Source organism: Elaeis guineensis, chromosome 10 (genome assembly GCF_000442705.2).
Source record: "Elaeis guineensis isolate ETL-2024a chromosome 10, EG11, whole genome shotgun sequence".
Classification (NCBI taxonomy): domain Eukaryota; kingdom Viridiplantae; phylum Streptophyta; class Magnoliopsida; order Arecales; family Arecaceae; genus Elaeis; species Elaeis guineensis.
Genome location: NC_026002.2, coordinates 14661398 through 14676521, shown reverse-complemented (window position 1 = coordinate 14676521; position 15124 = coordinate 14661398). Strand labels below are relative to the sequence as shown.

At 37.5% G+C, this 15124-nt stretch overlaps 1 protein-coding gene across 1 annotated transcript; it reads right to left on the bottom strand.

Moving 5' to 3' along the window:
- Positions 1–742: 742 nt before the first annotated feature.
- Positions 743–14506, bottom strand: LOC105036814 (protein SEMI-ROLLED LEAF 2). The gene is given in 12 exon segments (XM_073244810.1): positions 743–1314; positions 1987–2078; positions 2081–2213; positions 6285–6410; positions 6485–6622; positions 6720–6920; positions 9032–9159; positions 11629–11704; positions 13068–13217; positions 13331–13765; positions 13871–14020; positions 14263–14506. Coding segments are annotated over 12 exon segments (2007 nt in total). The 5' UTR covers positions 14482–14506; the 3' UTR covers positions 743–1155.
- Positions 14507–15124: the final 618 nt, after the last annotated feature.

Here is a 15124-nt window from a genome sequence, read left to right as displayed (position 1 = left end):
TCATAATATGACATATCTCAACCAAATAAACCCTGAGATATAATATTTTCCCCATATCAATGTTCAAAAATATGTATCAAATCCTATCTATATCGTAGAGCTTGAAGCTATAGACTTCCGAAAAGATCTATCCTATGAAGATCAGCCATTAAGATTATTGATAGAAAGAAGCAAATTATGAGAGTACATACCACGCTCCATCCCATTCTCGTGTTAAGACCCAGTAAAGGAAGTAAAGGAATTATACAAAGAAGGAGAGTATTTGAGAAATTGAGGAAGAGATTTACAAAATATATATCCTTATCGTTTTGATGACTTAGGTATTGCTAATTTGGAGAATAAAATTCGATTAAGCGGGGAGATCACACCCCCCCCATCCCCCTCCCCTCTCTCTCTCACATACACCCCCCCCCCCCCCCCTCTCTCTCTCTCTCTCTCTCTCATTTTTCCACTCTTTCTTACCTTCTATTTATCATGTAGAAGAGCTACCGCTCGAGACGAGCCGATGAGGCAAAGTTGGGAAGCCCTTATTCTACAGGGCAGCATGACTGAGGTAAAATTCCCACTCCTTGAGTATTTTATCTAGTAGTATTAAATTAAAAGTATATGATATTGTGAGATTATTTCTGTTGTCTACAGAATAGGGCAGGCATGATTATTCTTTTATTGATTCTAAGCTTTGATTGAATAGGTGCTGCCATTTAAGTTGACAACCTATCCCAGGCAAACAAACACTATGAAATGTTTCGCGCTTCAATCAAGCATTGAAGTTTATTAGAGGGTCTTCTCCCCATATTCAGAAATATATCCATCTATAACAATAGCACAGCACAGATAATTACATCATGACATTAACGCATTATCACTCTTAACGATGACATACAAACTTGGAGTCACCTCTTCCATGAATCTTTTGGAACTTCCACTCTGAACGAATGAATATAATGAAAGAACGAAGGGGATGAGATATGAAATAATATGCACTTGCTAAGCAATCAACATAGATGGTCCTTCAGTGGAATGGCATATGGAGATGCAAGCAAGAGCTATTTAGCCACAGAATGCGGAATATTGGAACATTCAACTCTGGTCACCACTCACTTTACGTGATTATAATGGAGGGTGGTATTAGTATACTCCAGAAACATAACCACTTCACCAGCCAGCAGCTTTTAGGAAATTATCAAATGGGTTTGAAGCGGGGAGCCTGAACTGGGGCTGGCATTGGTATTCGGTGGGGAACAGAAGGGTAGTGGTGGCAGTTACCGTGCATGCATATGCATTGAAGTTCGGCTCAACGAAGGGATTGCCAATCTGCATTTTGGAGGAGATTAGCTGAATACAATTTTTTTTTTGAAAGGGAAACATAATAAGCATAAAAAAGGTGGGCAAGAAATCAAAAATTTTTACTGAAATATATTGCTTGTCCAGTAAAAGAGAGGGAGTGGAGTAAAAATTGCAACATTTAACAAGTTTTCCCATATATCTTATTGCTTTGATAGAATGTTCAGAATGATATTCTGAATATTAACATGTTTTAGACACAAAAAGTAGATGTTTCTTTAAAATTATGGGTGAGTCCAACGAAACACGAGAACATCAATAACTTCTTTAAAAAAGAAGCAAAACATATGAAAAACAGAATGGATCAGGCAATTCTAACTTGACAAAAAGTGAGAATAGCTTCATTCTTCTGAGTTAGGAACAGGAAAAGAAGAGGAAAAAAGAACATAAAAGGGGTAAACTTCAAGCAAGAGATGAAATTTTTGAAGAAAGAATTTCTGGCTTTCCATAAGCACAGTTCTGAAACAATCATGAAAATTCATGGACTAAGAGTTCAACTTTGTTCAACAATTTTTCATTATTGTTGCCACAAAATAATGCACATTATGATTAAATAAACACATGCATGCTTATTGACATTCTAATGCTTATGCATTTGCCGCATTTTTTTTTTTTTTTTTTTTTTTAAGGTTTGGAGTTTACCATTTGTAATTGTTCTGTGCACAAGTGTGAGGAATGTTTCATTTCTTTGTCATCTTGTGAAAGGCCACTCAGGAAAAATTGTTGTTGTTGTGGGTACTCATGCAAACAGATAATTTTTGTTGCTTTCCCACCAAAAGAGCCTCACATTGACTAGCCATTTCTTTGAATGGCACATCAGAGGTGCTTGATACGGATAATCTTCCAACATGTGTTGCTGTCTCTAAAACCTGCACAAGTATATCTCTTTAGCACCTGAATTATGAAATGCAGTTATAAAGAGAGACCTTAGTTTGATGCATCATTTTCAGCTAAAGAATATAGAGAACTCAACTTTGTGCAAAGGTTTAAAGAACATAACAGTTATTACATAGGCCTTACGAAAGGAATGATTATGCCAATACAGATAGATTTGATTGAAAACCTTACCGCTTATGAATTCAAATGACATGAAAAAGTCACTTAAATATACATTTCCAAAAGCTTTTAGATGTTTTTTTTTTTTTCAATTATTTATATGATTACCTTAACAGTTTTATGAAATTAGTCCTGTGTTTTTGAAATGATATATTTTGGTTCATCTAAGATGGATCAGTCAAAGTTTTTCTAATGCATACCAGAGAGCCAAAAATCAAAACCATACTGCTGTATTAACAAGAATACATTTAGTGGACAAAAGTAAATAATGTAGTACTTTCACTAGATAGCCATGATCTTGGGAAAACTGAACAAAATTGATCCGAAGACAAATGCCCAAAAATAACAGATAAGATGGTGTATCTATAGGTAGAACAAGTAGGAAGTCCTACTCAAGAACTAGAAGCACAGAAATATGGCAAAATGCAAAAGCATCTTCAAGAATACAAAGTAACAAGAATATGAAAATGATCTCTTTAAATCATGGTATTCCGTACCGAGCCGGACCGACGTACCCTGTACCATACCGGCGGAGAACCGATTCGGTTCAGATCGATTTTTCGGAAAATGATCTGAACCGGACCGAACCGATCGGTTCAGTATGGTATCGGCCTGAACCGTCCAATACCATGTGGTATGGTGCGGTACAGTATCGATTCGGCTTAATTTTTTTTTGCCGCTGGGTGGGATTTTTTTGAATTTTTTATTGTCGGTACGGTACAGTACCCGATCAAAAACCGGTACGGACCTTGGTAGCAATTTTTGAAACATTGTTTAAACCATCAATCTGCTTATAAAAGCATCATTGTTAAAGAAGAGTATCAACAGAAGGTCAAGATCTCATGGGAGATTGATGTAAACATAGACAAGATCTTTTAAGAATTTTGAAATTAAACACGACAATGCAATTATGTCATTAGCACATTTACATAATATTATCTGTTGTGAGAGGAGGGCATCTTTAATCCCACATCGGTTGTAAGTCAAGAAAAACTCTAGCTTATATGGAATGAGATCTTCTCTCCCCTGTGAATCACTTTTAAAGGGCAAAACCATGAAGCTCCAAATGGCCAAGGCCCATTGAAGCCACCAGGACCCACTGAAGTCCGAGATAGTCAGGGCCAAAGTAGATAATACTTCATGCATGTGGAAGCAGAGACCGACCCAACCATCCAAGCCATTCAATCCCTAACAGCAACAAAATCGTGCTAGAGGAAGGATCACCTTTAGCATACAGAGTCCCCCTTGACTGGGGGCATACTATTGTGGGAGGAGGGCACCTTTAATCCCACATCGGTTGAGTCAAGAAAAACTCACTTATATGGAATGGGAACTTCTCTCCCCCGTGAGGTGCCTTTTAAAGAATAAAACCGTGAGGCTCCAAATGGTCAAGTCCCATTGAAGCCACTCGGGTCCACCAAAATCCGAGATAGCTAGAGCCAAAGTGGACCATATTTCATGCATGTGGGAGTAGATACCGACCCAACCATCTGAGCCATTTGACCCCTAACTGTAGCACCATCTGTGGAATATAAAATGTTGATTCTCACCGGCCAAAACGTGTGTCAAACCAAAAGGGGCATTGGATAATAAGTTGGTAATAAGTATCTGAAAATAAAATGCTTTACCTACCTTCATTGTGCACATTTTGGAAAGTTGAGAAGGATCCGTCACCCAAAGCATGGAAAATAATATAATATCTTTTTGCAGCAAGCAGTATTTCCATGATAATGACATACTATATCACCAATGGGAAAATGGGGGCATGGTAGGTAGGAAAAGATAGATCTAGGATATTGTAAGTATACCTACAGGACCTGTGCATGTACACTTGCATCTTTTTAAGCTTTACACAGGATAAGAAAGGTCAGAAAGCCTAAATCCAAAGTTAATTACCTGCTAACAAAAACTAAGCAATCAAAAGATACAGAACATAAAGGACAACCAAAAGTGCCAGTAAAGCACTATGATTGAAGATCCTGTGTACATTGCAAAGTTGGGCGATGTGAATCTGAAAGAGAGGCTATGAAAGCAAGCATGCGAAAAGAGTTGAATTCTTAAAAACTATATGATGAGTAACCATATAGTCTAGCATACATGAAATCAGTGTCTGGAAAACCTATTATGCTCTGTTAAGTACCCGATGCCGCAAAAATAAAAGATAACTCTTGGTAGGCTGTTGGTCATGTTCTGAACAATCTATTCAATTTACCGAAGATGTTTCAGCAGCTGTGAGATAAAAGGCTTGAAATATAAGGTTGAGGACAGCATCCAAGTGGGAGGATTAAATCTGAAATGGTGAGGAAGGAATGTTGAGCTAGCTTATGCTTCATGATCTACGTTTCACATAATTCCCTGGATGGTCTGATGGAAGAAGAGTTTCAAATTAAGTGATCAGTTGGTAGATATGAGCACATTGGTCACCTCATCTAACTTAACTCACTCTTGATGTATATTGACTGAGAGATAGTTGGGCCTCTAGCAATTGCCAGAGCCCTGATAGATTAGCCAAAATGGCTTCATAGTTTGAAGCTTCTCTTAGTGCTTGGATATTGAAGCCCAGGTGCCCAACTATACAGAATGGCCCTTTCACACTTTCAAGCTGAATGACAGTGACTAAGCAATCGATGCTGCTAATGCTGCTAGTGCTGCTAAGCTGTATAACCATCTCAGAACAAATTCAGCAGTTGTATGGAAAAAGATATCTAGAGGCAATGGAACAGCTTCACTATTTGTAATCAATATTCCTATTGGTTCCAATGTTAATCTAATTCATTGGCGAAGTAAACAATTAGAGACATAAGCCATAAAGTCATTCTGGCATCTAATGGACTGGCCTGTCTGGGTATAGGTAGCATAAACGTATCACCATGATGCACATATGTCATGAACCAAGGGACATGATTAGCTCTGAGCTATGTATCCATATCTGCAATTGACCATACAGCAAGTCACCATGTGAATCCAATTAAGAACATCGGACATATGTTGTAACTTGTAAGGAGACCATGTATCAAATGCTTGGTAAGAACAGGTTAAAAAATAAAGAAGATAAAGGCCAGAAAGGATAAAAAAGGCAGTATATTATTAGTAAAAGAAGCTACAGAAATATCAACCAGATCTGAAGAATTATAAAAGGCCCAAGAATATTGAGATCAGGATATAAGGTACAAAATAACTAAATTTCACCATGAACTTGTGTTGCTGGTTACAACATGGGCACAGCTGGCTGTTATGGGTTTCAAGGACTAACCAAATGCTTGATTTGATGATTAGGTCTTATCCAGGCAAAAATACTGAGGCAAACAGTCCACATACTTCTTTGGTAGTTTTGACATTTTGATGTAAATTCTTTGGTAGTCTACTTTCTAAGAATGGAGGAAAAAAGATAACCAGGTCCTAGTCAACATGCTTCAAACTTCTGCTGTTCATTATAAATTCCTCAATGGCCTCACCCACCAATACGTATTGACCTAAGCATGTATTAACTCGTTAATTTCTGGATGAACCGGAGAGAGGAAAATATATTTCGTGCTACATCAAACTCGGTACAGATAGTAACTCTGTGCATTTCAAAAGTGGGTTTTCCTATCAGCATCCACTCCAAGTCCACTTATCCCTGGCCATTCCCTAATTGGGTCTGGACGGTAAACAGAAGCACCAGAAAAATGGATTTAGAGATTCACCGTACAAAATGATTCAAGTGCACATGCTAGACTATACAATTATGGCTTGTTTCTAAATATCATGGTAGCGAGGATCTTCGTACCAAAAAGGAACTCCTAGCAAACCTCAATTGTACCTAGTTATGCGGATTTTCTATTTTCTAATTACTTTTGTGTTGTGAAAATCTAAGTATGAAAGACACCAAGTTGGAAACATACTGAATCTAGTAGCTGGTTCACGCTTAGGAGATTGGTGTCCTTGCACAAATTTGATTTGTAATCTGCTGGACTATCAGATGCTTCTGTAAAGATATCATCATCTATTGCAAAAGCTGAAGGTATGACCTGTAAAAGTTCAAAAATAGGCATCTTCACACAATGCTGACATTGAAAATCAACTGAAAAAAGTTAGTGACTACCTTTTGAGATATAGAGTTTGTTTTTGAACCAAATGGGGTACTCTGTCCAGGTGACACCGTGAACAGAGTCCCCAGTGGGCATGCATCATCAGAGCAAAAGTCATCAAGCAACTGCATTCTTATGGCAGATAACTCTGACTGCAGAAGGACACAGAAGTCAATAAATCATTTACCATTTTTTAACATATTTTAAACCAAAAAAGAAAATTCTTAAAAAGTTTATGATGGCAGTTACTCTTAGTGAATCTTCCAAGCTGTTCACAATCACAGAAACCATGGACTCTTTTGATTGATTTTCCATAATTGCTAGTGCTGAAAGAGATTCCAGAGCAGCATTATCATCCTCTTTCGATCCATAAACTTTTGTCAAAAGATCAGTTACAGTATTCACAGCCTGCAGTTTGCCATCATCAACCAATTGGAGAAATGGATCAACCTGGTGGATAGCATCGTCCTTTGAAAGTTAGTTTTTAGTTTAAAGAGAAATCATGATGAATATGCATTTATACACTCAGCTACTACAGTGTCATATCAAAAAACCTATTACCTAAACAATCATCACCAACCCTATGTTGACAGGATAAGGCCCATTAGATACAGCTAATACCACAAAAGAGGCAAAGTAATGCCCCTACAGATAATGCCTACATGGTAGCAACAAGGAAACGGGCAAGTCTATTTAATAGTACCTGAACATTAAAATACAGACAAGTATATCTTGTAGAAAACATGGATAACATGGACATAAGACTCAACACTGAAAAGAAAATTTCCAATGCAGGACACCCAAGGAATGGTCTTCAAAAGCATAGGTGGACCTAAGAAAGAGTGATGCACAACCCTGCTGTCCGGGCCAGAGAAATCCTTTATTTCTTATTAAAATAAATGACATACAGGACCTTTCCATGGCCATTATATAGGGCCCTTTTGTAATTTTTATGACTTGGATTAGGTCTGTTCGGAGTAAACTAGGACTTCTAATAATTGAGTAATTTATCTCCATTCGTACATCCAAAAACTTCCCTAAAATGCAAATTTATTAATCCCATTAAATCCCATGTGGAAAGCAAGATTCGTAGTCTCGGTACTAGATGGTATACCGGTGACTAATTGATATGGTATCATATTGTTATCGTACCATATTGATTCGTACCAAGCTGAACTATCCTAAATTATTGAATAGGAAGGGTCAATCATGTTCGGATCAGACCATTACTAGGCTAAACTGCCTGAAACCAAGATTTTACGTCCCGAAAGGATGGGGAGCATCCCGGCCCATTTCTATAAGAAAACAGGATCGGGACTCTGAAACCTATCCATACAAAAAAAGAAGAAGAAAGAAAGAAAGGATGATTAAAAAAGAAAAAATGAAAGGAAAGAAGAAGAAGAAAAATGAAAGAAAGAAGGGAAGGGAGAAGAAAAAAAAGGAAGGAAAGAAGGAAGAAGGAAAGAAAAAGAATAAAAAATGAAAAAAAAGAAGGAAAGGAAGGAATGACAAAAAGAACAAAAAAGGAAAGAAAGGAAGATAGAAGAAAAAGAAAGAAAAGAAGAAAAGAAAAAACAAAGAAAGAAAAAAAAAGAAAGAAAGATGAAGGATATTTATCGGAATGCATGATCGGGATGGCTATCGGGATGGGACAGTGGAGCGTCCCGTTCCATAAAGATGGCGGGACACCTCCGTCCCACGGGATTTAAAACTTTGCCTGAAATTGAATGGTTCCGCCCAATAAGGACCAGAATCAGATGGTTTGAGCTCCATTTCATATCGAGATCATGAATCATGGTACATTACCAATTGAACTGAGTGGTTCACTCTGGTATCATATACCATGATAGAAAGATATCTAAAACAACTAAGAGTCAAATCCTAACAACTTTATCACTTATCCAATTTAACATACACCGAAGTAAGACCTTCTCACTCTAGTTCCACTCAAAAAAGAACTCTTAAACCTACTTTAAAATCACTTAAGGAGTTCCTAAAATGTAAAAGCACCTAAAATCACCTAATTTTTTTTTATTTTCCATCAATGCCTAAAGAAATGAGGTGAATCAAATATTCCATTCTTTGAATGCACATATATGATCGAATAATAACACAATTGTATGCAAAGAAATGGCACCATTTTAATGAGGGGACTGAAAGTTCAGTGATCTGTTTGGTAAGGATCCAATGCTCCAAGTGAATAGCATCCACCATAGTTGTTTGGGATTCCAAGTGAAATCTAGCCATCAGATCTTACCCAATGGGGTATGAGTTGAGCAGACTGAAACTTTGTCCACCCAGGTGTCCCTTCTCATTTACCTTGTATATGAAGAGGGACAGGTGATGCTGATTATGTCTAGATAGACTGAACTAAAATATTTTGATGAAGCATCGACAAATTGTTTCATATTGCTATCTAGGCCTCTGGCACCCAATGTAGATAGGCCTTGTCCAGGATGTTGTACTACATGATCCAACTGAAAAAAAAAAAAAAAAAAAGCAAGGCAAGAAAAAGAGATACACATTATATTACATGATCCAACTCCAAAACAATTGCTTACCGTCTTTTCAGTGAGTGATGACTTAGCAATTGGAATTAGAGGTATAATATTGAAAGCCTTTGCCGAAAAAACAATCATGGATGTTGCCAAAGTGAAAAGGGATCGGCGTCGTGATGGCGGCATTATACCTATAGAGGGTAAAAAAAAATATCAGCTGCTGAAGTTGATTTTATCAAAAAAAGAATTTATCGATAAAATGACAAATAAAACAAATCATCTAGGTTGTTATACAATGTGAGAGTATGGTCCTCAAAAAGTTAACTATAAAAGCAACGACCTAGTATGTACAAGAAGTGGGTTACTGTTGCAGTATTGCCCCTCATAGCATGGGATGATGCTAATCCTTGACATGCAAAGATAGTATAGGAAGTTGATGACAAAAGCTGGATACAGGCACTAAACTGTTCTATACAAAGCAAGGGCTAAGTAATAAAAGTTGGAATAACTCATAAATTATACCGAAGAAGATCAAGCCACTTCTTTGACACATATAACCATATATGTTGTAAAAACTATCAAGCCTGTTATGGTCACCACAAAATAGTTAGAAGGATATCAACATGTTTTGGACATTTGTAACTCAGTTGCTTGTGAGAAGATCTTCCCAACATAGTTTAAAGAATTAGTTCCCACTTAATAGTATGCGTGTTTCGGCTATGAACACAAGTACGTGACACAAATTCATGCATGCCCGTACACACGTAAATGTAAAATCCAATGGCATATCTTTGTATCTCAAGAACTTAAATGGTACCTTGTGACCAATTTCCCACTAGAGGCATTGCACCCATTTCAAAATGTTGCATTCCACCCACTATCAATTATCGACCAAACTTAGCTCTAGTAAGCCAATACTTCTTTGTTTTCATCATTCTAGGTCCATCTAAATAGATACAGAAAATGGTACCATCCGGACGCATAACTTAAAATCAATTTTAAATATTTTATCTTATAATTTGTTGTCACTAACTAGGGTATTGCAAATCCAACATATTGCAAGAGTCAAGCTTCTGACAAGGTTTTAAATTCCGTATAACAGGACTGTCCCGATTTTTTCATGGAACGAGATGCGTCACCATCCCGTCCCGTCTCGACACTTAAGATAGAAGATGTTCTAAGACGCCCCGATTAGGACGTTGGGATGCTAGCAGGATGGCCTGTTCCAACACACGGGATGGTACCCCGTCCCGACGTCCTGGGACGTCCGCTGAGACCTGAATCCTTGCTTCTAACACTCTGCATGCTCCTGACAAAGTTGACTTAAGTTAGTACATTATGCTTCATGGTAAAACTAGTAATATATACTAGGATGGTACTTTATTTTGTTAAAGTATGAGAACATCATAAAATGTAATTATTTAGCATGGCATGCTTGTTTTTCTATCGACTTATATATTCATAGGTTTTCAATGTATGCATATATGAGAATTATGATGTTAATTACATATATAGCCAAGGATGAAGTACTGGTACACATACAGGTACCATTGGTAATTTACAGAGCAATATGGTATGATATCATATTTATACCTATGATGCCTCTATATCTATAATCCCCCTACACTTCTTCTTCCTCTTTCTTTAATCTATCCCTCCTCCTCTACTCCATTCTTCCTCTTTATTTCTCTTTGTTCTTCTTGGTTATCGCAGCTAACCAGCTGTCTCCACATCCTTTTATTGGTTACTTTGCATAGCTTTCATGCATGAAAATTCAAGCATGATGTGAAAATCCTTCCTATGTTTACTGAGACTGTATGAGTATTTTTACCTTGGTTCTACACTTCTACTTTCCCCACTACTCATCTATTTCGTCTTTGTATCTGTCTCTTCATTCACAAAATACACCATTCACCTTTAGGATTGATGTGTCCATATTTATTTTTGACCCTTAAAACCTGTTGCTGCTATTCTTTGGGCCCTCTTTGTATCATCAAATTCTGTTCTGAATTTTCTTGGTACGTGACCATGTTATATGGTCGGATCATATTTCTATGTGTGAGTCTATGGCTGCTAACTTCTTAAATATTACATATATTTAATATAAGTTCTAAAATCTGATGGATTTCATTATCATTTGCTGAAAGTTTCATAATTAACTTCACCTTCAGACTCAACATTTCTCAGAGCCACCCTAGTCTGCATTGCAAATTCTTGGTGGGAATCTACCTTGAGTGTGAGAGGAAGGGAGAAGCTTCTTGGTGCATCAGTCCGCTTGCATATATATTTAGGATGATGCCCTAAAGGAAAGATGGAGTAGTTTCATTATGTAATTAAGTTGCGTTGCAAGTATTCATTTGAACAAGGGGCGTTGTCAGACATGCCAAAAGTTGCATCAAACCCCATGAAATTTTCTGCACGTTTGGGACCCTAAATCAACATACATGAGGTAAATGTAAATGTGCCAAGCCTATGTCAGCAAGAAGTTTCCACTGAGATTTAAATCAAAGTTGCCATAATTAGGAAGTAATTAAAGCATAGAACTATGTATGGTTCACGAAGTTTAAAAGACTTAGTTAAAATCAATGAGTTTCAGCTAAAAAGAAGCTACCAATCATCTGCACTACCAATAGAATTAAACCAAATTTTTTGAACTTCACCTTCTCCTCTAAGTGAAATGTTTCTTAATGAAAACGCAAGCTGAAAACTCCGAACTAATACCTCATTAAATGAATTCTGCATCACAAAAGAATGAAGTTAGAAAAAAGATAGCATAAGTAGTATTGTAGCAATAAGAAGGAAAATTTGATAGCCAGTCCTTTGTTTGACTGCCATTTGTTGTTTAGCCTGTTCACAGCTAGCATTTTGTCTACTCCCTGTAAATAGTTTGGCCAGAGTTTTGCACATAGTCAGGTCTATTTTTGTCACAGTTATATCTGCTATGCACACAGTTGTGTATGTATATCCAAGGGCTAACATGAAATAAACTTAAATCAAGGGGCAGGAATAAAATTTTCAGTCAGATGGGACTAGACATAAAGTGGTGGTCCATACCATGAATGGACCTCAAGTAACCCTATTACCCTAATGAGATTCATTCACAAGATAGAACCAAAGGTATTAAACTTTTATATACTAACTCATGAATAAGAATAATGGAACTGTTCCCAAAGCGCCCAGTTCGGAAACACTAACCTGAAGTGACACAGCATTGGGATGGTTCCTAGTTTCAGTTCAAGTCATGGTAGAACTGGTCCAAACCAAGTGGAACTTCCTGGTTCTACTTGGTTCAGCTCAGTTCTGATTGGCACTTATCAGCTCCAACTTTGAATTTGGGTAAAGGAGAGAAAGGGCCTTCTCACCCTTTCTCCTCTCGTTTGAATTCAGGGAGGGTGTGGAGGAGGTGGGGAGTAGGGAAAGCTTGGAGAGGGGATTTGTAGCCATTACCAGCCTTGATCTCACAACTAGCCAGGTGAAATTCTCTTCCTTTTTCTCTCTTCTTGTTTCTTTTCTTTTGATGCCTAAATAGGCTAAAAAAATTTCAGAAAAGGGACATTGTACCAAATTAGGGGTGCTTAGCCCTTGTAAAAGGCCATCTTGAATTGAATGAAATTTCTAGTTCTCTTCTCTATTGTTCTGTGAGCTTGAAAGTTCTTTTTGCTGCTTCTTCCTCCTATCTTGCTACTCTATTGTTGGATAGATCTTCCTCTAGGAGAAAGACCATCCTGTGCACTAGAAAGTTAACAAAAATAAATAAAGATAACGATATTCCTCCATCTGAAAAGCAATTGAAGACGAGTGCAATAAGTTGACTACCTATCATTAAAAAAAAATACGATTATCACAAGAATGGTATATCATAGCATGAGTATATTAATCGACAATTAGACAAAAACCTGTCCTATCATTCCAGGACTGTATCTATGCTAAATGCAGGTCTGTATTTGTGTGATGACAAACAAAATCAAGTTATGTCTTAATGCAACATTACTCTACAATTTCTACATATAAATAATCTTATCACAAAATATACAGAGTTTTTCAATTGAAATATTGCAACAATTACAAAATCATAGCACCCTAAATATAATGCATTTACCTTAGCTCGAGAAAACAAAAGCGCCAAGCAGTAAGTGTGAGCAATGGCTTCATAGTTTTCTGGTGTATTCTCAGGTGACATGGCCTGAGCCCGCAAGGAGGAAAGAAGCAATGTAATCTGGCGACTACTCAACCTAAGGGAAATTGGGTCCTGAAGTTTAGCACATAGGAGGAGTCAAGTTGTGGTGATATTTGGAAAAATTAGCTGTGACTCTAGACAGCTCATCTAATAGTATATACTTGATGAGCATGTTTAGCATGTACCGTTTCCCTGTATGGATTGCTCGAAGGATTTTCTTCTGAAATTGAGGGTAATGAAGTGCCTTTTATGCTACGCATCTGACTTTGGGATGACTGAAGTTTATAAAGTTTTGCATCATTGCCACTATTCTGTTGTCCATCATCACTATTAGAAACCTTATCCACATTGTCCTGACATGTGCTTTCTCTCAAGGAAAACATTTCTCTTCTTAACTTCCCAAAAAGAGCAGCTGAAGATGAAAAGACAGAGACAGTTCTTGAGAGCGTTCTTTGAAGATCCTGTATCTTATATGAACCCATACTAGCTGAAGAAGGATGAGGGCACACAGATGATGGAACAAGCACAACAGAGAAGACACGGTGTGCCCCCACATGTGTTTCACGATCCGGGTGGACCATAGCTAAAAGCAATTGATGAAACAGGGATTCAGGAAATGCCTGCAATGTAAAATGGAGGCTGGACATAATATCAGGAAATTCGAAATAACACTGCATAAAAGTATACTAAATAAATTTTTAAATAAAATGATTACATCAACTTGCCTTATTCTGATAGGACAAATTTGGTACTGATGCAATTATTTGTGCCATGCGATAAACTGCAGAAATGGTTGCCCTTGCAACTGATACAGTGCTTGAGATGTTTTCCAACATCACAGCCAGCATGTCAAGAACAGGTCCTGCATCACCAACCTAAATAGCAGAGCCACAAATCAAAATCATTACATTAGCAATGGTTGCAGACAGTTGCTGCTGCCAAAATTATACACATTTTTCAGGAAAAGCCATGGTCATTGCATGAATTTCCTGTGAAATCTTGAACAATTCTAATTCCTGAAATTGTGCTCATATGGGACTTGTAATAAGCACAAGCACCTCTGAAATATTTCTCTGTATGAAGCCAAACAATTTTAAGAAATTCTTAATTAACCTACCTTCTTGGCTAACTGAACAAGGCACCCATCTACAGCCTTTTGAAATCTATTATTCCATTTGATCATGTCATCACCCAAGTCTAACTTACTAAGCGTGCACTGCATGCTTCTGCGCAAATGCCTCAGTAGATCACTTATTGCACCAATTATTGCTACAGAACTCTGAGCTTTTGATTGGGCAGCAAGACAGGTGGTTACTTCAATAATGTTTAGCTGCATGTCAGGTTGTTTTTAAGACAGTCTTGTGTTCAAGATGCTTGACTAATATAGAAATAACAAATGAGTGTTTTGCCCTGCAAGATAGAAAACATACTGATAAGGTAAATAGATAGGAATTTGTGTAGTTAGAAAAAGTCTACTCGGTATTAATGCCTGAAGACAGTTGAATGTAATACAAAATCAATAAGATGGACACATTCTTACCAGAATTTTCCATTACTATTTGCATATCCAGCAAAACACAGAGAGCAAGCCTGTTACGAGGTGACCACAAATTGCAGCTATCAAAATACCGAACAAAGACTCCAAAACACGTCGTACAGTGGTGCTTCCTTGGCCAACTTGGCCATGTTATGCACACAGACCCTTGACCAGAAACTGGGGCTCTTGTCTTCTTCCCTATCCAGATGAACCAAAATTGATATGAATGGACATAATTGTTCATCAAACTATCAAAGAAAAGCTAATTTGAGAGCACGAATGCAGTCTTCTAGGTCACAAAGTCTTACACAGTCAGATTTAGTTCCCCTTGACCATTTACAATGCTTTTCCAAGAAGGAATCCTTGCCGTGGAAACTGGGAAAGGAGATACATGACCCTCGGCTTTGTGGACTTCTTGCACCCGTTGGCTTTGGGAGAGTGG